We start from the raw sequence: 16782 nt of genomic DNA, 5'->3' as shown, positions 1-16782 counted from the left end.
AGGAGAGTGGCAATCACAAGTCTGCATGCAATCGTTCTCCACCCACCTTCACAAGCACAATCAGGAAAGCGTGTTGTGCGCATGCTTTCGTTCATTCACCATCCACCCTCACAAGCACAAAGAGAAAAGCATCATTCACGTGAATGCATGTTCGCTTTCCACCCTAGCACTAACAGGAAAGCAACAGTCACTGACATACATTTGTTCATCAGGCAATATCTCTAGTGAACTTAGATGGTAATTCTAAAAATAAAATAGGTCACCCACTTGGGTGCATTCAGTCTACTGTTGGTTACTTAGCAGATTTCTCTGACAAGTAGACAATATTTTATTTATCGAACTTGGGCATCTCACATCTTTTTCATTCATTGATGATTTCAAAGTTTTTCTACGTCACCCGGGCTCTATTTTTTTAAATATTTACTGTCACACTTAGTTACTATATGCTGGTTACTTACCATATTGTCAGTTTTATCAAACCTTCAGGATATTGTGGACTTCCACAGTTTGGAGTTTAAGTACCCTCATTTGATGATACACTCACAAACAACTTTCTTTACCTTATAATTATTTCATTTTTGCTTTTTCAGTTTTTGTTATTATTCATAAATTTTTGTTTTATTCAATTCCATTTACTTTACAAACACTTCCATTTCTACTCTTTTCTTCTTTGCTCTTATATTCTCTTAATGATATTCTTTTATGTGGACGCCCACTCCGAAACTTCATAACCTCCTGGTTTGTTCCAAAAGCATATATACTACTTATAAAAAATAATAATACAGTAATAAACATGATAATACTAGTCTCTATATACTTCCATTTTATCAACTTTCTCCTCAGTTTATCTTTTCCACGTGAAGACATTTCGTCAAACCTGCAAGTAGTTTCAATGTTCCCTCATTTATTGCATCGGTTGTGTTGTATCCATCATTTGCATACTGTATTAACAAAGGTAATCAATAACACTCTTTACATATAAACTTCTTTTTACTGACCATACAACGTTTGTGATTCACCAAAAAAAAAAAACCTGTTTGCGTTGTCACAAATTATTTTGTAATAATATCAAATCTAATAATACAAATCAATGAATAATTTTGGAATCTAAGAGAAGTATTACAACGACAAATAAAACACTAACTTTCAACTCATTTTGTGACAGTTTAAATAACTCTCTAAAAATATTGTGTCACTCTCTCAACTGTTCTCTCAGGCTACCGAATCGAATTCACGACACTAAAAGATCTCGAAATTAAAAGTGCAAGAAGGAGCCAACTTCCACCAACACGACATTACCTGAAACAATGTACAATAATGTTCTGCACTCGATAAAAATAGATTAAATTTCTAAAACTATCATACAGACACACTGTCATATGTACAAAACACAGTGTCACTGACTTCCACTCAATGACTAGCAAGCACCTGTATAAAATTGTAACCGAACTAACTAGCCTCTCTATTCATTCAACAGTGTAAGTTATAAGTACAGTAAAATTCTTTGTGCCTTGCTCGTCAGTTCTAACCAGCTGCACGCGCTCGGGATGAAGCTGAGTCGATTGGGGGTGTCGCCGTCCTCTTTGGCTTACGGTTTCAAACTAAGCTGCCACAAAATCTTGCTCTCATAAAATCAAGAACGTTCTGTAAAATCAATTTAAAAATCTGTCAATTCAGTGCTTGGCTGATTCCTCAACAACGAATGCACATTATAAACAATAATAGTGTAATAATAATTTTACTTATATAAATACAATTTGTAATCATGTACAGTATTTCCCGTCTATGCGTAACGTCGATGCAGAATGAGGGTGCCTTGGTCCAACTTCAGGGATAATTTGTAACATTCCTAGGGTCTGCATTTGCCATTGTCCAGCTGTGGACCGGCCTTCCAAGTCACTGGTCCCTATGGAAGAGGGCAGAATGAAGGTGCTCTGGTGAGAGCTTCAGGACAGTGTAATGTCCAAAAACTGGGACTTGCCACTGGCCAGCCTCTTTCACTGCTGGTGTCTCCAAAAGTACGCAAAATGCTGTTCCTTGGCCTAAGCTTCGGTAAAGTACGTAACACTTCTGGGGTGGGAACTTGGCTCCTTGAGCTTTTTGTAAAATGCTTTCATTTTTTAGGGTATGGGAACACTGGTAAAATTAACAACGTGCAATAACTACCACAACTAAGTTACCATTATTCTGTGGGTACATGAGCAACGAGTCTATTTGTACACTAATTACTGAAAGGCTTCTCAAGTGGACTAAAATGGCAAGCCACTCTTGCACAGGTCATAACTATGAATTTTCAAAAACTCTCCAAGGAATCATTCAAGGGACGAAAATAGGTCATCTCTGTTTCTGCCAAATAAGAAACTCATACCACAAAACTATACAGTCGACCACCAGTATTTGCGGGGGATGCGTACCACTAACCCCCCACGAATAGCTCAAATCTGCAAATACTTAAAATCCCTCTAAAAACGTTTATAACTGCCTATTTTGATAGTTCAAAACACTAAACAAAAAACTCTACAAATGCTTATACCTGAATAGTTTAATAGTTTTATCATAAAATGTGCATTTAGTCACAAAAAAAGATGAAAATACAGTAAATAATGAATATTTCTCAGAAAGCTGTAGCTTCTTGCTTTCTGCAAAACCTAACACTTTGACTGAAGAATATGTTCAAGATGGCCCTTCTTATCCATTTTGAAGATGGCTAAATGAAAGCCATTTCGAATCAAATGAATTTGCAGCATAATAAGCAAATAAAAACCAAAATAATTAAACTGGAAAATAAATTCCATCATTCCTTAGCTTTTGCCTAAACTACTAGTAGGGAAAGAATGATTTTGACAGAGCCTCAACCCTGGACACAGATAACGTGCCTTAGTACGACAAAGAGGAGTTGGGAGGATTGGAACCAGAACCTTCACACAGCCGATGAAAAAGATAAAAAAAAAAATTTCAAAATAGCAAAGTTGCTGAGAAAGATGGGACTGATGCCAAATGGGCAAAGTATATTAAGGAAAATCTTCTTAATGAAGAAAATGTACATAAAGTGGAGGAAACTGGCATAACAGAGACTCCACTAGAGAACATAATGACTGAAGGGTTAGCCCCTGGCAAGATGATAAATGGGAAACCCCCATGACCATGCACAATACCAAAGCAACTCAATATAAGCTGCAAGAGAGCAGTCATCAATGAGCTTGCTGGGACATACGAGACAAAAGGGGACATGACTAAAAATTGCAGTTTCCTGCATATTTTATTTATATAAAAACCTGAGGTCCTTAATTTCCATATACCCTCAGCATATGCTGGTCCAGTCACTGAAGCTTGTTAACAAGGTAGTTGACTTGTGAGGCAGTGAGTGCACTGAGTGGTATGTATTGTCTGAAGAACAATGCCAGCTTCCTGGTCACATGCACAAGCACAGGAAAAACAGCCCTGCAGCAAACTGTGTAGCCTGGTACATGAGACACCAGGGCAAAAAAGTTCCTGTGCCAGAGTTCACCTTTTTTTTTTTAGCCTTACTCTACAAAAGTTGGGAAGAACCAGTTTCCTGTTAGTGACCAAACCAAAAGATAATAATGCTCTAATAACTGCCATTCAATCCTACATCTGCAAGAAGACCAACAGAGAGAGAGAGAGAGAGAGAGAGAGAGAGAGAGAGAGAGAGAGAGAGAGAGAGAGAGAGAGAGAGAGAGAGAGAGGCCTGTCGTCCTTTATTCACCCAGCCTTATGTCTAACCATGAACCTATGCAAGATATGTTTCCTTTCCATAGTGCTTTGTAAGAATACTATCAAGCATCAACATTTTTATCACAATTACAAAGACAAAAATATCAGAGGAGAAAATCTACCATATCAACAAAAACAGTCAAGATACAGTTAAGACAACATACAGCAGTGAAGACAAAAAGAGTGACGCCAACAGATGAGTGGGTGATTGGGTGCCCAACCCGCTTGTTGCCACTTAACTAGTTTGTTTTCAAAATTCAATGTCCAGACCACCTTTTGACAAAGACTAGTTTTGGAGCCTCTTGCAAATCTCAGAGGATTAAAAACCTATTTTGCCTCTGCTGACCTAATCAGCAAATTGGGTAACTTGTTATTAAACAGCATGGGGCCTGCAACTTCACACAAAAGATTTGCTGAGAATTGGAACATTAACACATTCTAGTGCCAATTCTGTTCAGGGAAAAATAATATAAAGAAAAGCATCCATGCAGTGTACTCAAGCATCCGTTAGAGAGTCCACACTGATACCAAATTCATCTGATGAGTGAAGACTACAACTAGAAGCACGTGAAACTTATTTACCAACAACAAATGGTCGTGAAAACAGAGTCAACTCAAATACTGTAATGCCCGTTCATGGCTCCTGCCTACGAAAGTGTGATGACTCTCAAGAGTCAAGGTCATAAGGATGAAAAGTGTGTGCTCCCTAGTTTCCAGACATTGTACGCTCATCATCAACTAGCAACAGATGATTTCACCATTAAAACAAACATTTTCATTCTTTGGGAGCATGTTCAATGAACATCCATAAGTATATGCCAATGTACAACAAAGGTTTGAATTCCTGTATCTCATGTTCATACGTAATCAATGTCCTTCATAAATAATAAAAACGTCATACTATACCTTTGTCTTTTCGCCGCTGATGTGCTTAGAACTGCCTGTAATGAAAATAACCAAAACATATTTAATATCATGAAATCTAACATTTTAATGATTGTTTATGATTCTTAGAAAAACATCAACATCCTGACAAGATCTATTTTGCCAGCTGGAACAGACAGAGCAAAGTCCAGAGTCACTCATAAAGCTAGCAGTGTTAAAAATTTTGAGACTCTGGGAGGTTTCAAAATTCAGCTGTGGCAAATCCAACTCTGAGCAGTTTTTCTTTTAAGGACAACTATGAATTCATTTTTCACGATATAATTTGGTTATGTCGTCTTTTACAACTAAACTCAAAGGGTTCAGTAAGGGAGTGAGGGATTCTTGTCAATCAAACAGATGAACTCTGTCATTCATCAAACAGCGCTATTTCATTAACTCTCAGTCATCGCATGGTTCAGACACTAACTGCAACCAATCATGTTGCCAAACACTACTGGTTTGGTATTTATTAAAAATATTGTAAAAACAAAATCTTTTCACACAGGCCATTATTCATAAACTGCACACAACTGTGATCTGTGAATGTTCCAGAAACTATTCTTATTTAAAAGAACAGCACACTAGCTGCAAGTAATGGTTAGAAAGTCAGAAAATAAAATATACAGTACTGTATTTGCTGGCATATGAGGGGTGCCAACATATGAGATAGACCCAAATTTTATGTGACATACTCAGAAAAAGTATAAATACATAAATACCCTTCTTTTTCTCCTGATCTTTCCAGTCCTTCCCTCTACACATTATTCCAAAGATTATTGCCTCTGGTATTCAAATATTACTATAAAGGAGAGCACAGTAAAACTTGTATATTTTGGCATGGTGAGGACTGCATCTGCCACTCCAAAAATACAGATTTTTTTAATTATAGAAATGGCCTTTGCCTTACTAAGTATCTAGCATAGGCCTAGCCTACCATCCTCTACAATCACTGAACAATTTGCAAATCTAAATTGAATTCTTTATGATTAAAGAGCAAGACAGGATCAAGTAACCTGCAAACCTAAATGCATACTTTAAAGTACTGAAAATTGTTAAGCATGCATGAAACCGTACCAAAAGGTTCTCCTATAAGTCAGTACACTTCTACCCACTCAAAAAGGGGTACATGGACAGCAATACACAATATACTTATAACAAGCTCGTGTTACTAACGGATCGAACTGTTCTTTTCCTGATTTTTCATCTTCTGATGAAAAATATTAGTAATGACTATCTAGTTTAGTTAACATTCTTGATAAGAGAACCTGAATCTAAAGACAGTATTTTTTGTCTCAGGGAGCAGCTCTTCAACCAAATGACTAAGTGAAAACCATGCTCTTTCTAGAGCTGAATGTTACACGGGGTCGGTCACAGTTTTGGCCTTTTGTTCTGAGCAGATTTTACACGGACACAGGTAACTGATTTTAATACAATACTCAGATAATTCCTTCTCGGTCACAAGATTCATCACCCATTTCAAGACAAATGTTAGAAAGACCATGTTCCTAAGTTCAGTCGAGCTGTGAGTATCTGTACTAGGATGATATATACTTTAGATAAAAAGGGTCCTCAATGGACTTATCCAGTGGCAATTTCTTAATAGACTTCAGTATTATTATTAACCTTTGGTTCAAAAAATATAGTACATGACCTTATAGCAGTGTTCCTTTACATGAGAATATCCTAATTATACATTACAGGTCAAAAAGTTACTTCAATCTCTCTGACTTTTAGCAGTTTTGAATAAAACTTATTGTAATTTAAAAGCTACCTCTACAGACCCTATCCCTCTTGACAACTCATGCATTCTGAACCATAAATTAATATCTTTTCATTTGGCCCTGTTGGATCAAAAGGCTGGGGGTTAATGTATATATCATCCCCATCTATGTCCAAGTAAAACAGTACACCCAAAACCCTGCAAACAAGATTGCAGCCCAATTCTTGACCCTGTGTTTGTCCTCAAAACTTCAAGGTACCTTACAATATTTCTCCAAAAGCGCTTTGGCTCTACAAGGTCTTACCTCTATTTGTCTAGCCTATAGTGCAGTAGCCAAGGAAGCATTCCCACCTACACAGTTATGCAAGCAATTGTAGTGATGAGTTTGTTATGAAATCTAATTTTTTAAAAACAAAATTAAAATTTCATATACAAACCATTACTTTACAGGAATTGGTCCCCTCCAAACATCTGCACCACACAGCTTGTCCAGACAAAAAAACAGTGACTGTTTGCCACTAGATGGCTGATGGAGTCTGGACGAATGGACTGTCAACTAGAACAAAAGGTCCTCCCTTCTTTATAAGTTAAAATCCACACAGTCTTTGTGTGTTGGATGACTGTGACATTCATTAGGCTACTTCTGTATTTTGATAAACAATGTAAGTAAATGTAACATACGGTTATAATATACATTCAACGAGGGGGTTCCAGCTTATCACTCCCCCACCAGGCCAGGTAGGACTTAGTGCTCTAGGGCAGGGTAATTACATTAGTATAGGATGCATCCCCCTCAATTTCACTGCCATGAGAGAGAGAGAGAGAGAGAGAGAGAGAGAGAGAGAGAGAGAGAGAGAGAGAGAGAGAGAGAGAGAGAGATCAAACAGTTTTCCTGCTGCCATACTAAGTTTTCAAGTGATTTTTCAGCTATAACATAGTAAGACTTCTCAATAAAACTGAATAAAAAATACACTAAAATAAACTTGTTCCTGAATATTCCCTAACAAAGAGGCAGGAGGACCTTCAATGCCTTCAAATTTGACATCTTTACATAAATCAACTTTATCCTTTCCAAACTTCATATCCAGTCCCACGATTCACCCATTCAACAACTGACTAGAGACTCGATTTACAAAATGGACAACATACATATGAGTTACTTTTTATGGATGAAATTTTGTCATTCTCCGTAATGCTCCATGCAGCGGCAATGTAAAAAATGGTTTGGTGGTGAAGCTTTAGTGTTTTTCTTCATAATTCATCCTATCTTTATGCAAATATATCTTTTTCCAACTCCCTCTCTGTTTATGCTTTGTACTGTATATGCAAAATAAATGTTCACATTTATCCTTACTACTTTTCAACAGGTGATGGACTGTCAATGAACATGGGGAGTTTGCTTAGCCCAAAATGACAGAAACACTGCTTTCTGAAACGAAACACTGCATTCAGTAACTCCACAAAGTCTGGGAACTTCAAAAAAAGACATGCATCTAATTCCCTCATTTCTTTTGTCAAAAATGTATTAACTGCGCAACCTTGCAAAAATAAAAATGGTTTGACGCTTCAGAAAGTATGCAGCATAAGCGTGAATGCTGTTAGACAAGGCATCTTAAGAACACTTAATATGGCAAAGGTACTACGTCTTGAAGACGGCAAACAACAAATACATACCATTCGTTAGAGGATAGTGTCTGGTGTCGTTCTCGTCGTTTTCTTCGCCCAAGACTAAGTGACTTTCCTTCTCGTTCTTGACCACAACTACGCCGTCTAGATCTAAAGTGTCATCACTTTCACTGTTTTCCTGTAATTTTAAAAGCTTATTAATACAATAAAAATCTATGTAATAAAAACAAAGCAGGAAAAAATGCACCTGTATCATAAGACTTAATTCGTTCCATGATAATGGTCCAAGGTTATGCATTTTTCTCAGACATCTATTTCATACCTCTTAGCTGATATTAAAATCTAAAAAAGTTAAAACATTACTGACTTATGGAATGGGATGGTATGGAATGGAATGGAATATAAAATTTAGGCCAAAGGCCAAGCACTGGGACCTAAAAGGTCATTCCGAAAAAGTCAAAGTCGTAACAGGGAAAAACCTAAAAGGTCATTCCAAGTGAGGGTGAAAAGTCAGATCAAAGAAAGAGAATATGAATGGAGGTACAGTAAAAGGAATGAAAAGGGTGTAGCTAGGGGCTGAAGGGCAAAGAACTTTATCACAGTAATGCAAACAGTGTACCGTGTGAGGTGCCCTGATGGCACTACCCACCCTACTTGGATTACTGACGTGAAAAATGCAATTCTATATAATCAAAAACCAAACACACAAAATATGCAATTATAAATCATTCTTACCTGACTTTCACTGAAGTTATTCGGAGACAAATCCGACTGCAAGAAATCTGAAAATATAAAATATTGTTAAAGCATTTATAATTTCCACACATAAAAACATTAATTTATAGAAATCTTAACTGCCAATCTAAACAGGAACTAAAACTTGGTTTTAGCAGTTGTTACATATATTTAATTATCTTGAAACAATCTCTGCACAGATTTTTCAAAGGTTCTAATGTCTCTCTTCAAAATCTTTTCCTGAACTGAACATCTTAATCGTACCTCAGATTCTCAGGCACCAACATCAAGTCCTTTCTTCATTTAATTTTAACTGTTCCATTTCCAACCAATGAATATTTGTAAAATCACATTTTATTTTGTACCCACTCAGAATCAATGTCCAGCTGTTTCTAATTCTCTGTCTTTTCATATATGTTTTAAAACACATCTCACTGATTGCATGGCTCACTTCAGAATTATGAAATTGCATGCAATTTATGCATCACTTAACCATAGAGCTACAATTCCTTGTACCATAGTTCACAGCGCATTCTCTTTAGCAGCACATTTCTGGTCTATGTGACCACACCTTTGACAACAGAAACACATAACGGCATGCTATATGATTCTTACGTTATCCAGCTTTACCTTATCAAGATTCTTGTGAATTAAGTCTCTGAAAACTGGATCATACTTCATTATGTTATACATAGTCTTCCCAGCAGGTGGTTTACCGTAAACACCAGGAGACATTCTTCAAATATTCATTTTGGGTAATCAAGCTGCTCATGAAATCCTCCAATGATTGTTCACGACACATTTCAAAATTTTAGGTGAAAGCTCCTTCACATTTTCTAGTTATGTTGTCCACATTACCAGTCTTGAACACAGCATCGTCTATCTCGCCCTCAGTTTCAAAATTCATAACTGTTTCCTTCTCTGGAACCTGCTGTCAGCAACCTGAATTCCTCCCAAAGCCTCAACTATGTCTCTTTATCTGCAAACTCAACAATTACCACTCTTCTTCCTCTTCTTGACTGCCTCAGCATAAGAAGAATTTAATGCCTCAGCAATGACTACTTCTCTTATCTTACCAATGACCTCATCTTTCACTTAACCCATCTTTAAAGAAAAATAATCAGCTATCTGTCATGGTGTCAGCCCAAATTTATCTTTCAAAGTTTTGCTGATAATGCTGGAACACTAACGGGTATCTGGTTGATTTTTCATGGAAGGTAAAAATTGTAGTTGGATAAGAATGAAGAACTGACTTGGGTACAAATTTGACAGAAATATGAAGGGACACAATACAATGGCACAACCTGGGTGGACTTCCTGACTACTACTAAATAGAGTAACCTAATTACTAACGCCATTGTTTCTATTTGGGAGTCAGTATTTTGTCTCTGCTTAGACTGACAATAAAGAAATTTGTCATGAAAAGTTTATTTCCTATTGTCATGAAAAGTTCATTTCCTATAAGTACACATCTAGTACTAAGAAGACTTGAAAAAGCTCATGGTAAGCATGGCATCAATATTATGTTTAAAGTCAAAATAATGATATGCATAAACTTAAAATTTTCAGTCATACAATATTGACAATTTTTATATTTCTCTTATTGGCAGCAAATGCCTTACCAAAACTATATGAAAAGAATCACAAAAGCAACACTCTGTTAACTGGACATCAAGTGAAAAATCTATCAGGACAGTGACAAAACATCCTCATATAATCTGTAATGATGCAAGACTGATACCCTCTTCTTATTTCCCTGTCTTAACTGACATACCAATATCAATCTTACACTTACGAGGTTCCACGGATAAAGACGAGACCAAGCCATCTTGTTCGTTCAAGTCCGTAGAAAAAAGGGCTTCGGTGAGGCTACTATCAGTGAGCTGCTCAAGCTTACATAATCTGTTCTCGCATTCTGCATCAAGCAAGTGGCCATTCTGCCTGCTCCTTGCTGTGCTTTCATCTGCCTGCAAATCAAGGTGATGCATATAAATGCCGCTTTCTCATTACAGACATGGTATACAGTATTTGCCGAGTTTAAAACTTGAATTTGTTTGTTTCATGCTTACAAACCGTTGTTTCAAACATTTTGCACAAAAAACTGTTGGAGAAGGGATGGAAAACCTAAGAGATCATGTGTGTTATGAACCCCACTCCCTAGAGAGAGCACATAACCACCTAACTGATTAAAAAGTATTACTAAAATAAAAAAAAGGCAATAGATATGAGAGCCACAAGTACCTACTGCTGTTGGAATGCAAAGTCAAATAATCAATCTCACATTAACATTGGAACTATAAATATAAGAGATGGGAGATAGTAGCGTGACTTCAGGTTGTAGAACAACAAAACAGTCTGTCTCACTGATCACTTATGGGCTACCCAAAGGACTCAGAAAAGATGAAAGTGATGTCCCTGCAGTTGTCAATGGAAAATCTTTCTCAGTTAAAAGACTTTCTCAGCTAAAAGACTGCATTTCAATTACATGTTAAATAGTGTACCAGCAAAAGGAATAAGGTTGAGGCTGCTGAGATCAACTATTTGCAATGCAAAAGCAGTATGAGAAGAAATGAAACACTGAGCCATGTTGAGATATTTAGCAAGAGAAAGGTTAGCATAGGTGTAAAGAATGATCATATTGCTTTGAGACAGTCTGATCACACAGAAAGAATGACGAATGGCAGTTTGGTGAAAAGGATGTATGAGTATTATTCAGAAGTGATTCAAGGGAGGTGAAGTACACACTATCAAACATGAGAAGAGGTATATTGTAGAGGGATGCCTTCATATCCAGGAAATGCTAGGACACATGCAAGATAGAGGAGAAAGGCACAGTGTGTGATAGTGTTCAATGCACTGGTGATGAGCCTTCTGTGTAATTAAAGTAGGTAATTTTGTGGAAGTTTTATGAATAGAGGGTTCATCCACAATTCTACAGTTAACAGAATGAGTTGGGCAGTACCATCATTTGTTCTTTCTTTGGAGCCATTCCCCGATAAGAGGAAATGGTTTATGTTGAAAATCTTTATTCTATAAAAATAAAGGAATAGATACCCACATTACTACACAGTCATATACTCACACAAAACGAATTACTTTAAAAATACTGTACTGTAAAGATATTTAATAGCTAATACCATTTTAATAATAATGTAAAAAAGACATACAGCACATACTACATGATTCTATACTGACACAACAGTCATTTAATATAAAGTACAGCTATTTCCTTACCTGTTTGTTGCTGGAATCACCTTCAGGACATTCACATTTTATAACATCTGAAAAGCAAGAACATCCACAAGTTTAAGTAAGTTTTGTTCCATATTTAAATATCTCTTATTATCAAAGTCACCTAAAACCAAGTCATGGATGAACTAATTGCTGAGTAGCTGAGCAAACAAGCATGGTGGTGGTTAGAGATAGTTGGGATTTAAAAGGGAGTGACTCCCTCCCTACATGTGGACCAGAGATGTGTCTTAATACTACAATTCTAGGAGACTGAAGGCCCAAGAACCACAGAGCCTGAGAGCTTGTGCACAAATGAAAAGCTTGGCTAAGGACCCTGAACTGCTAAACTTCCCATGAAATATGGTAAAAATAAACTGCCATCAATTTGATATCTCAGTGTCAAAAGTATAGCTAAACTTCTACTTTTATGTACTGAAATGTTAATATGATCCGCCTCCATGATTAATCATGATGAGGCTTTACACGCAGGTCATAGTTCTCATCCAAGTAGGTCTAGGTCTTCCAACTCTTCTGGAGCACACAGGAACCCAGCTCACACTACTATTCTCCCAAGGGTTGTGAAAAGGACATGTCCAAATCTTCATCTCATCAACATATAGAACTGCCATAATTTCCCTTATGGTATCATTTCTAACCCTATCCTGCTGACTCATACTCTTCTTAAAGCTTCATTCTCAATTTGACAAAATCCTTTGGACACACTTCACTGTTATACCATTATTCATGCCCATAGAGCAATGCAGACTGTATTACTAGACTTATATGATCTTATTTTTACTGTGTGCAATTTCCAACTATTTCCAAATCTTGATATTCAGTCCGTCCTTTTTTTAATTTGCCTTTTTAGTCTTTCACTAAAATCCATCTCAAGAGAACCTATAATGGATAATGTTCTTAAATATTTGAAAAATTCAACCTCATTCACACTTTCTCCATCAAATATTATTGTATTTCATCCTTTTATGCATTCTGTCCTTCTGTTTTTCTTACATTTACTCTGAGTTCCATCTTGTGATATACGATGCATCCTATAGGGCAAACTTTGTCGACTGTGTGGCGATTTGCTGATTAAAACAGCATCATCTGCATCTGCTAAACCTGTCAAATATCTACTACTCTAATTTAAACTTCTCTTCTGTCTCTGACAACTCTTTTAATTATAAAACTTATCGGAAAGGCAAACAGCAAAGGGGAAATAACATCACCTTGCAGCACCCCACCATTTACAGCACAGCCACATGACAAGACATCACCAACATTAACCTGCATCTACTTCAATCACAGAGTTTCAATCAGCGTTACATATTTGACAGGAATGCCACATTGGTACAAGACCTCACGTCATACTGGATGTGGAAGTCGTCAAATGCCTTCTCTTAATCAACGAAAACCATCGCATTTTTTAATTCTCTACACTGAAGAGCAATACGTCTTAAACATGAAAATTTGATCCGTGCAATTCCTTCCTTTTTTAAAACCACCTTATTTATCTCTAGGTATTTTATCAATGTCTTTCTTTTTCTTTATATGTGTATAATCTATTTAATTTATTGAAAACTACTCTAATCTATCTGCGAATGAAACAATTGTTGCTTCATTCATCTAAAAACAAGAAAAAACCAAACAATGTAAAGAGAGAGAGAGAGAGAGAGAGAGAAGAGAGAGAGAGAGAGAGAGAGAGAGAGAGAGAGAGAGAGAGAGAGAGAGTTAAACATTAAAACAAAAAGGAAAGCACACACAAAAAGAGCTCAAAATAAAACAAATAACAACAATTCAACAATACACTAAAACATCATAAGATATGACTGAAAGCTCTGATCTCTCAACAACACCTCCCATCTACAAGATAAGCACAAGGACAGACAGACAGACACCCTTGCATTCATTTGCTCTTGCAATAAAAAACAGAAAAGGGAGGGAGACTGTTTCACTCTCTTCTAAACACAAACTGCAATATTCCCACCCCCAAGTACTATCTTAACTGTAATAATGAAAGTTGTACCATTTTGTCCTTAGTTTGACGAACTGGCGTAAGCTAATTTTTCCCCATTCTGAGAAAATAGGCTTCAAAGATTTTGATATTATTCAGAGCTTCTCATTAGCTCATATTCTGAGGAAATTTACCTGGAAAATGTGACAATGTGACAATGAAGACCCACTGAAACTTTGATATGTTATAGAGTACAGTATCAAAAACTGGAACGATTTGATTAACTTTTCCCACAGTTCCTGTGTCTGTCGCCTGTCTAATCGCCCACCTGTCCACTCGAATCAGCGATAAAATCATCAGGATTTAGAGCCTCTGGGGATTTTACAGTCACACCCAACTAACAGAGAACTTAGTCATCTTTTATGGACTTTTTGACCTACTGTAATGTTAAAACCAGCAGTAAATACATACCAAATGACAACTAAAATTTAAAATGGCTCATAGTCAAAATATACATAAAAACACTCAGAGATCAAAATACTGATTTAAAAAAAAACAATCCTTTCCTTAAGGATACTAGTACTGTGCTTCCTTTCTGGTCACAGTGGGGACCTCAAAAAAAAAAAAGGTTCAGTGAAACTCTTCCCATTAAGAATATAAAAATTTTAACTTGAACAGTCAAAGAAAGCAATTCAATATTTCATATCCAGTTTCTAATTTACACGGCTCTGTGTCCGATAATACTTGCCAGGGTTTAAACCCAAATATGCTGAGAGACACCTCAATTCACTTTGCTCCACGGAGTTATGGCATAAGTGGCCTTCCTGGAGGGTGGTCTTGTCTGCTTTTTCATCATTTACACAGCAGGAATTGTCAGTCCCACAGTTTTTATCTTGCGAACCATTCTCATTAGTCTCATGTACAACCTCACCTTCTGTCTCTGACGCATTCTTGTCATTTCTCTGCAAGTAAATATAACCTACAACAATATTTGCAAGATGTATTATTGGAAAATAATTAGTAACAAAACTCTCCAGCTACAGATCATATGATTATTATAATAAAGCATTTTAAAATCCATTGCGTAATATTTTTAGACTAATAGGACTAGCTCTAAGGTATTTTTTCTAGAGTGACACATTAAAGTAGGAGCACAGTGAAGGTAAAGATGTTCTCTGTTATATGGATACATTAAAGCTTTCAAGAATCGCTTACCCTCATTTCCAAACCGGGTAAAACTGCAACATCATCAAAAGCCTGCGAAACGTCTGAGGAAACAGACGTGAACACCTGGTCGTATGACGTGGCACGAGTCATTCTTCTCCTCCAATTGCGCCCTTTTTTCTTCTTGTAACGACTGGCCTTCTTAATTCTCTTGCGCACATCGCGTGCAATTTTCACCGGTACTTCTGATGCATTAAACAAGCTCTTCATTGTACTGAGAATGTTCTGGAAAAAGAGGTTGTGTCACAAATATTTCAAGTAGTTACAATTCAAATAACACATATCTACAATATAATAAATACAAGTTAATCCTACTAAACTTGTTGCAGAGAATCTGAAAGTTTGATTAGCCAGGACAAAAATATAGGATGCAGATTGAGACAGAGAGAGAGAGAGAGAGAGAGAGAGAGAGAGAGATACTGTCTGCTCAAGATCGCCACATTTCCAACTTTTCATTTTTCTTGATGCCTTAGCTGTAACCCCCCATGTCAGCTAATAACCTGGTACACAATTTCTTGCTTGGTATACATGGTTGACTTAGTTTTTTAAGGGAGCATGCTAATAGCATTCCTTTCCAAGCCTGGTCCAGGAAAAGAACACTAGCTACTCCCTTGTGAATACTATGACATCAAAGAGAGTGAATTTATCTGTCAAACATGAATACAAAGTATATTTTTAAAAGAATTTCTAATCTTTTAAAATATGTCTGGTCACAACTGGAACACTGAAATGTTTAAGTGCTGTGTTTAATTATCAGTGTCCCTAGATTTGCATCAACTGGAAATGAGAGAGGAGGCCAATGCGTATTGTATAAGTTGAAAAGCTAGTAGCAATCAGACATATATATCATTTTAAAATCGTTGATCTGTTCACACAAATTACAAACCTACTTGGCAAACGGTGGTTGTGAGCCATAGTTATCGCGCTTCCCTACAGGAACACGAAGGGAAATTGCCACTAATAACATCAAGTAGACAAAAATAAGAGAAAACCAAATAGAGCACTAGGAATGAAAGTGGACACCACCGACACAGGCTCAACCAGAAACTACTGAATCCCCGACACCAGGAACTGAAGCATCTGGGACTCTATCTTGATGCAAAAAACAGGCTAATTATAGGTTATGGGTTTGTTGTCGTACAAACAAAAAACTACGTACAGTGCTAACACAAGAGGACAAAACACTCTCTAATCTTTACGTCATAATATACAAGTTTCTGTTTATGTTATCAGGTAAGAAACTAACCTCTTTCTCACTGCAGTCTTGGGTTTTTTCTGAATGAGATATCTTCGCGGTGGCGTAGTAGTTATTCTTCCAAAGCAACTAGAAAACAAAAAGGATAAGTGAATTAATATAAATATAAAATATTAGAATACACTGACAATTTCTTAAAAACATAGAAAATAATCATAATAATGCTTTAAAGACCAACAAATACAAATGAACTGGTGTAAAAACTATTCAAAACCATGTGATCAAATTACCATAAAAAGATCATTTTCAGCATTGTAGCAGTGCCTACTGTAAAAATTATCTTTTGAGGGAAAGGAGTATTTGGCTCATTTAAATTTACTAATTTTAAAAGTTTATCTTTAATGATTGTTATAAATATATTGATATACTGTTAATAATAAT

The 16782-nt window shown here is 36.5% G+C and overlaps 1 protein-coding gene across 10 annotated transcripts in view; it reads right to left on the bottom strand.

Annotated features, from left to right (window-relative positions):
• Positions 1 to 977: 977 nt before the first annotated feature.
• The window catches only part of LOC136856103 (uncharacterized), a 29681-nt gene continuing 13876 nt past the window's right edge, over positions 978 to 16782 (bottom strand). For 4 of the 10 annotated variants that reach the window (XM_067133742.1, XM_067133747.1, XM_067133745.1 and 1 more), the window contains 9 exons: positions 16393 to 16470; positions 15138 to 15371; positions 14671 to 14884; positions 11975 to 12021; positions 10536 to 10707; positions 8741 to 8787; positions 8054 to 8183; positions 4642 to 4676; positions 978 to 1644 (listed from right to left, as the gene is read on the bottom strand). In XM_067133742.1, the coding sequence (XP_066989843.1) occupies positions 1597 to 1644; positions 4642 to 4676; positions 8054 to 8183; positions 8741 to 8787; positions 10536 to 10707; positions 11975 to 12021; positions 14671 to 14884; positions 15138 to 15371; positions 16393 to 16470 (1005 nt within the window). In that variant the 3' untranslated portion in view covers positions 978 to 1596. Of the gene's footprint in view, positions 1645 to 4641; positions 4677 to 7733; positions 7809 to 8053; positions 8184 to 8740; positions 8788 to 10535; positions 10708 to 11974; positions 12022 to 14670; positions 14885 to 15137; positions 15372 to 16392; positions 16471 to 16782 lie in introns of all 10 variants that reach the window. The other 6 variants (XR_010858236.1, XR_010858237.1, XM_067133746.1 and 3 more) reach the window with 4 other exon arrangements.

Source organism: Macrobrachium rosenbergii, chromosome 34 (genome assembly GCF_040412425.1).
Source record: "Macrobrachium rosenbergii isolate ZJJX-2024 chromosome 34, ASM4041242v1, whole genome shotgun sequence".
Lineage (NCBI taxonomy): Eukaryota > Metazoa > Arthropoda > Malacostraca > Decapoda > Palaemonidae > Macrobrachium > Macrobrachium rosenbergii.
The sequence above is the reverse complement of the archived record's forward strand: the minus strand, read 5'-3'. Positions and strand labels throughout refer to the sequence as shown.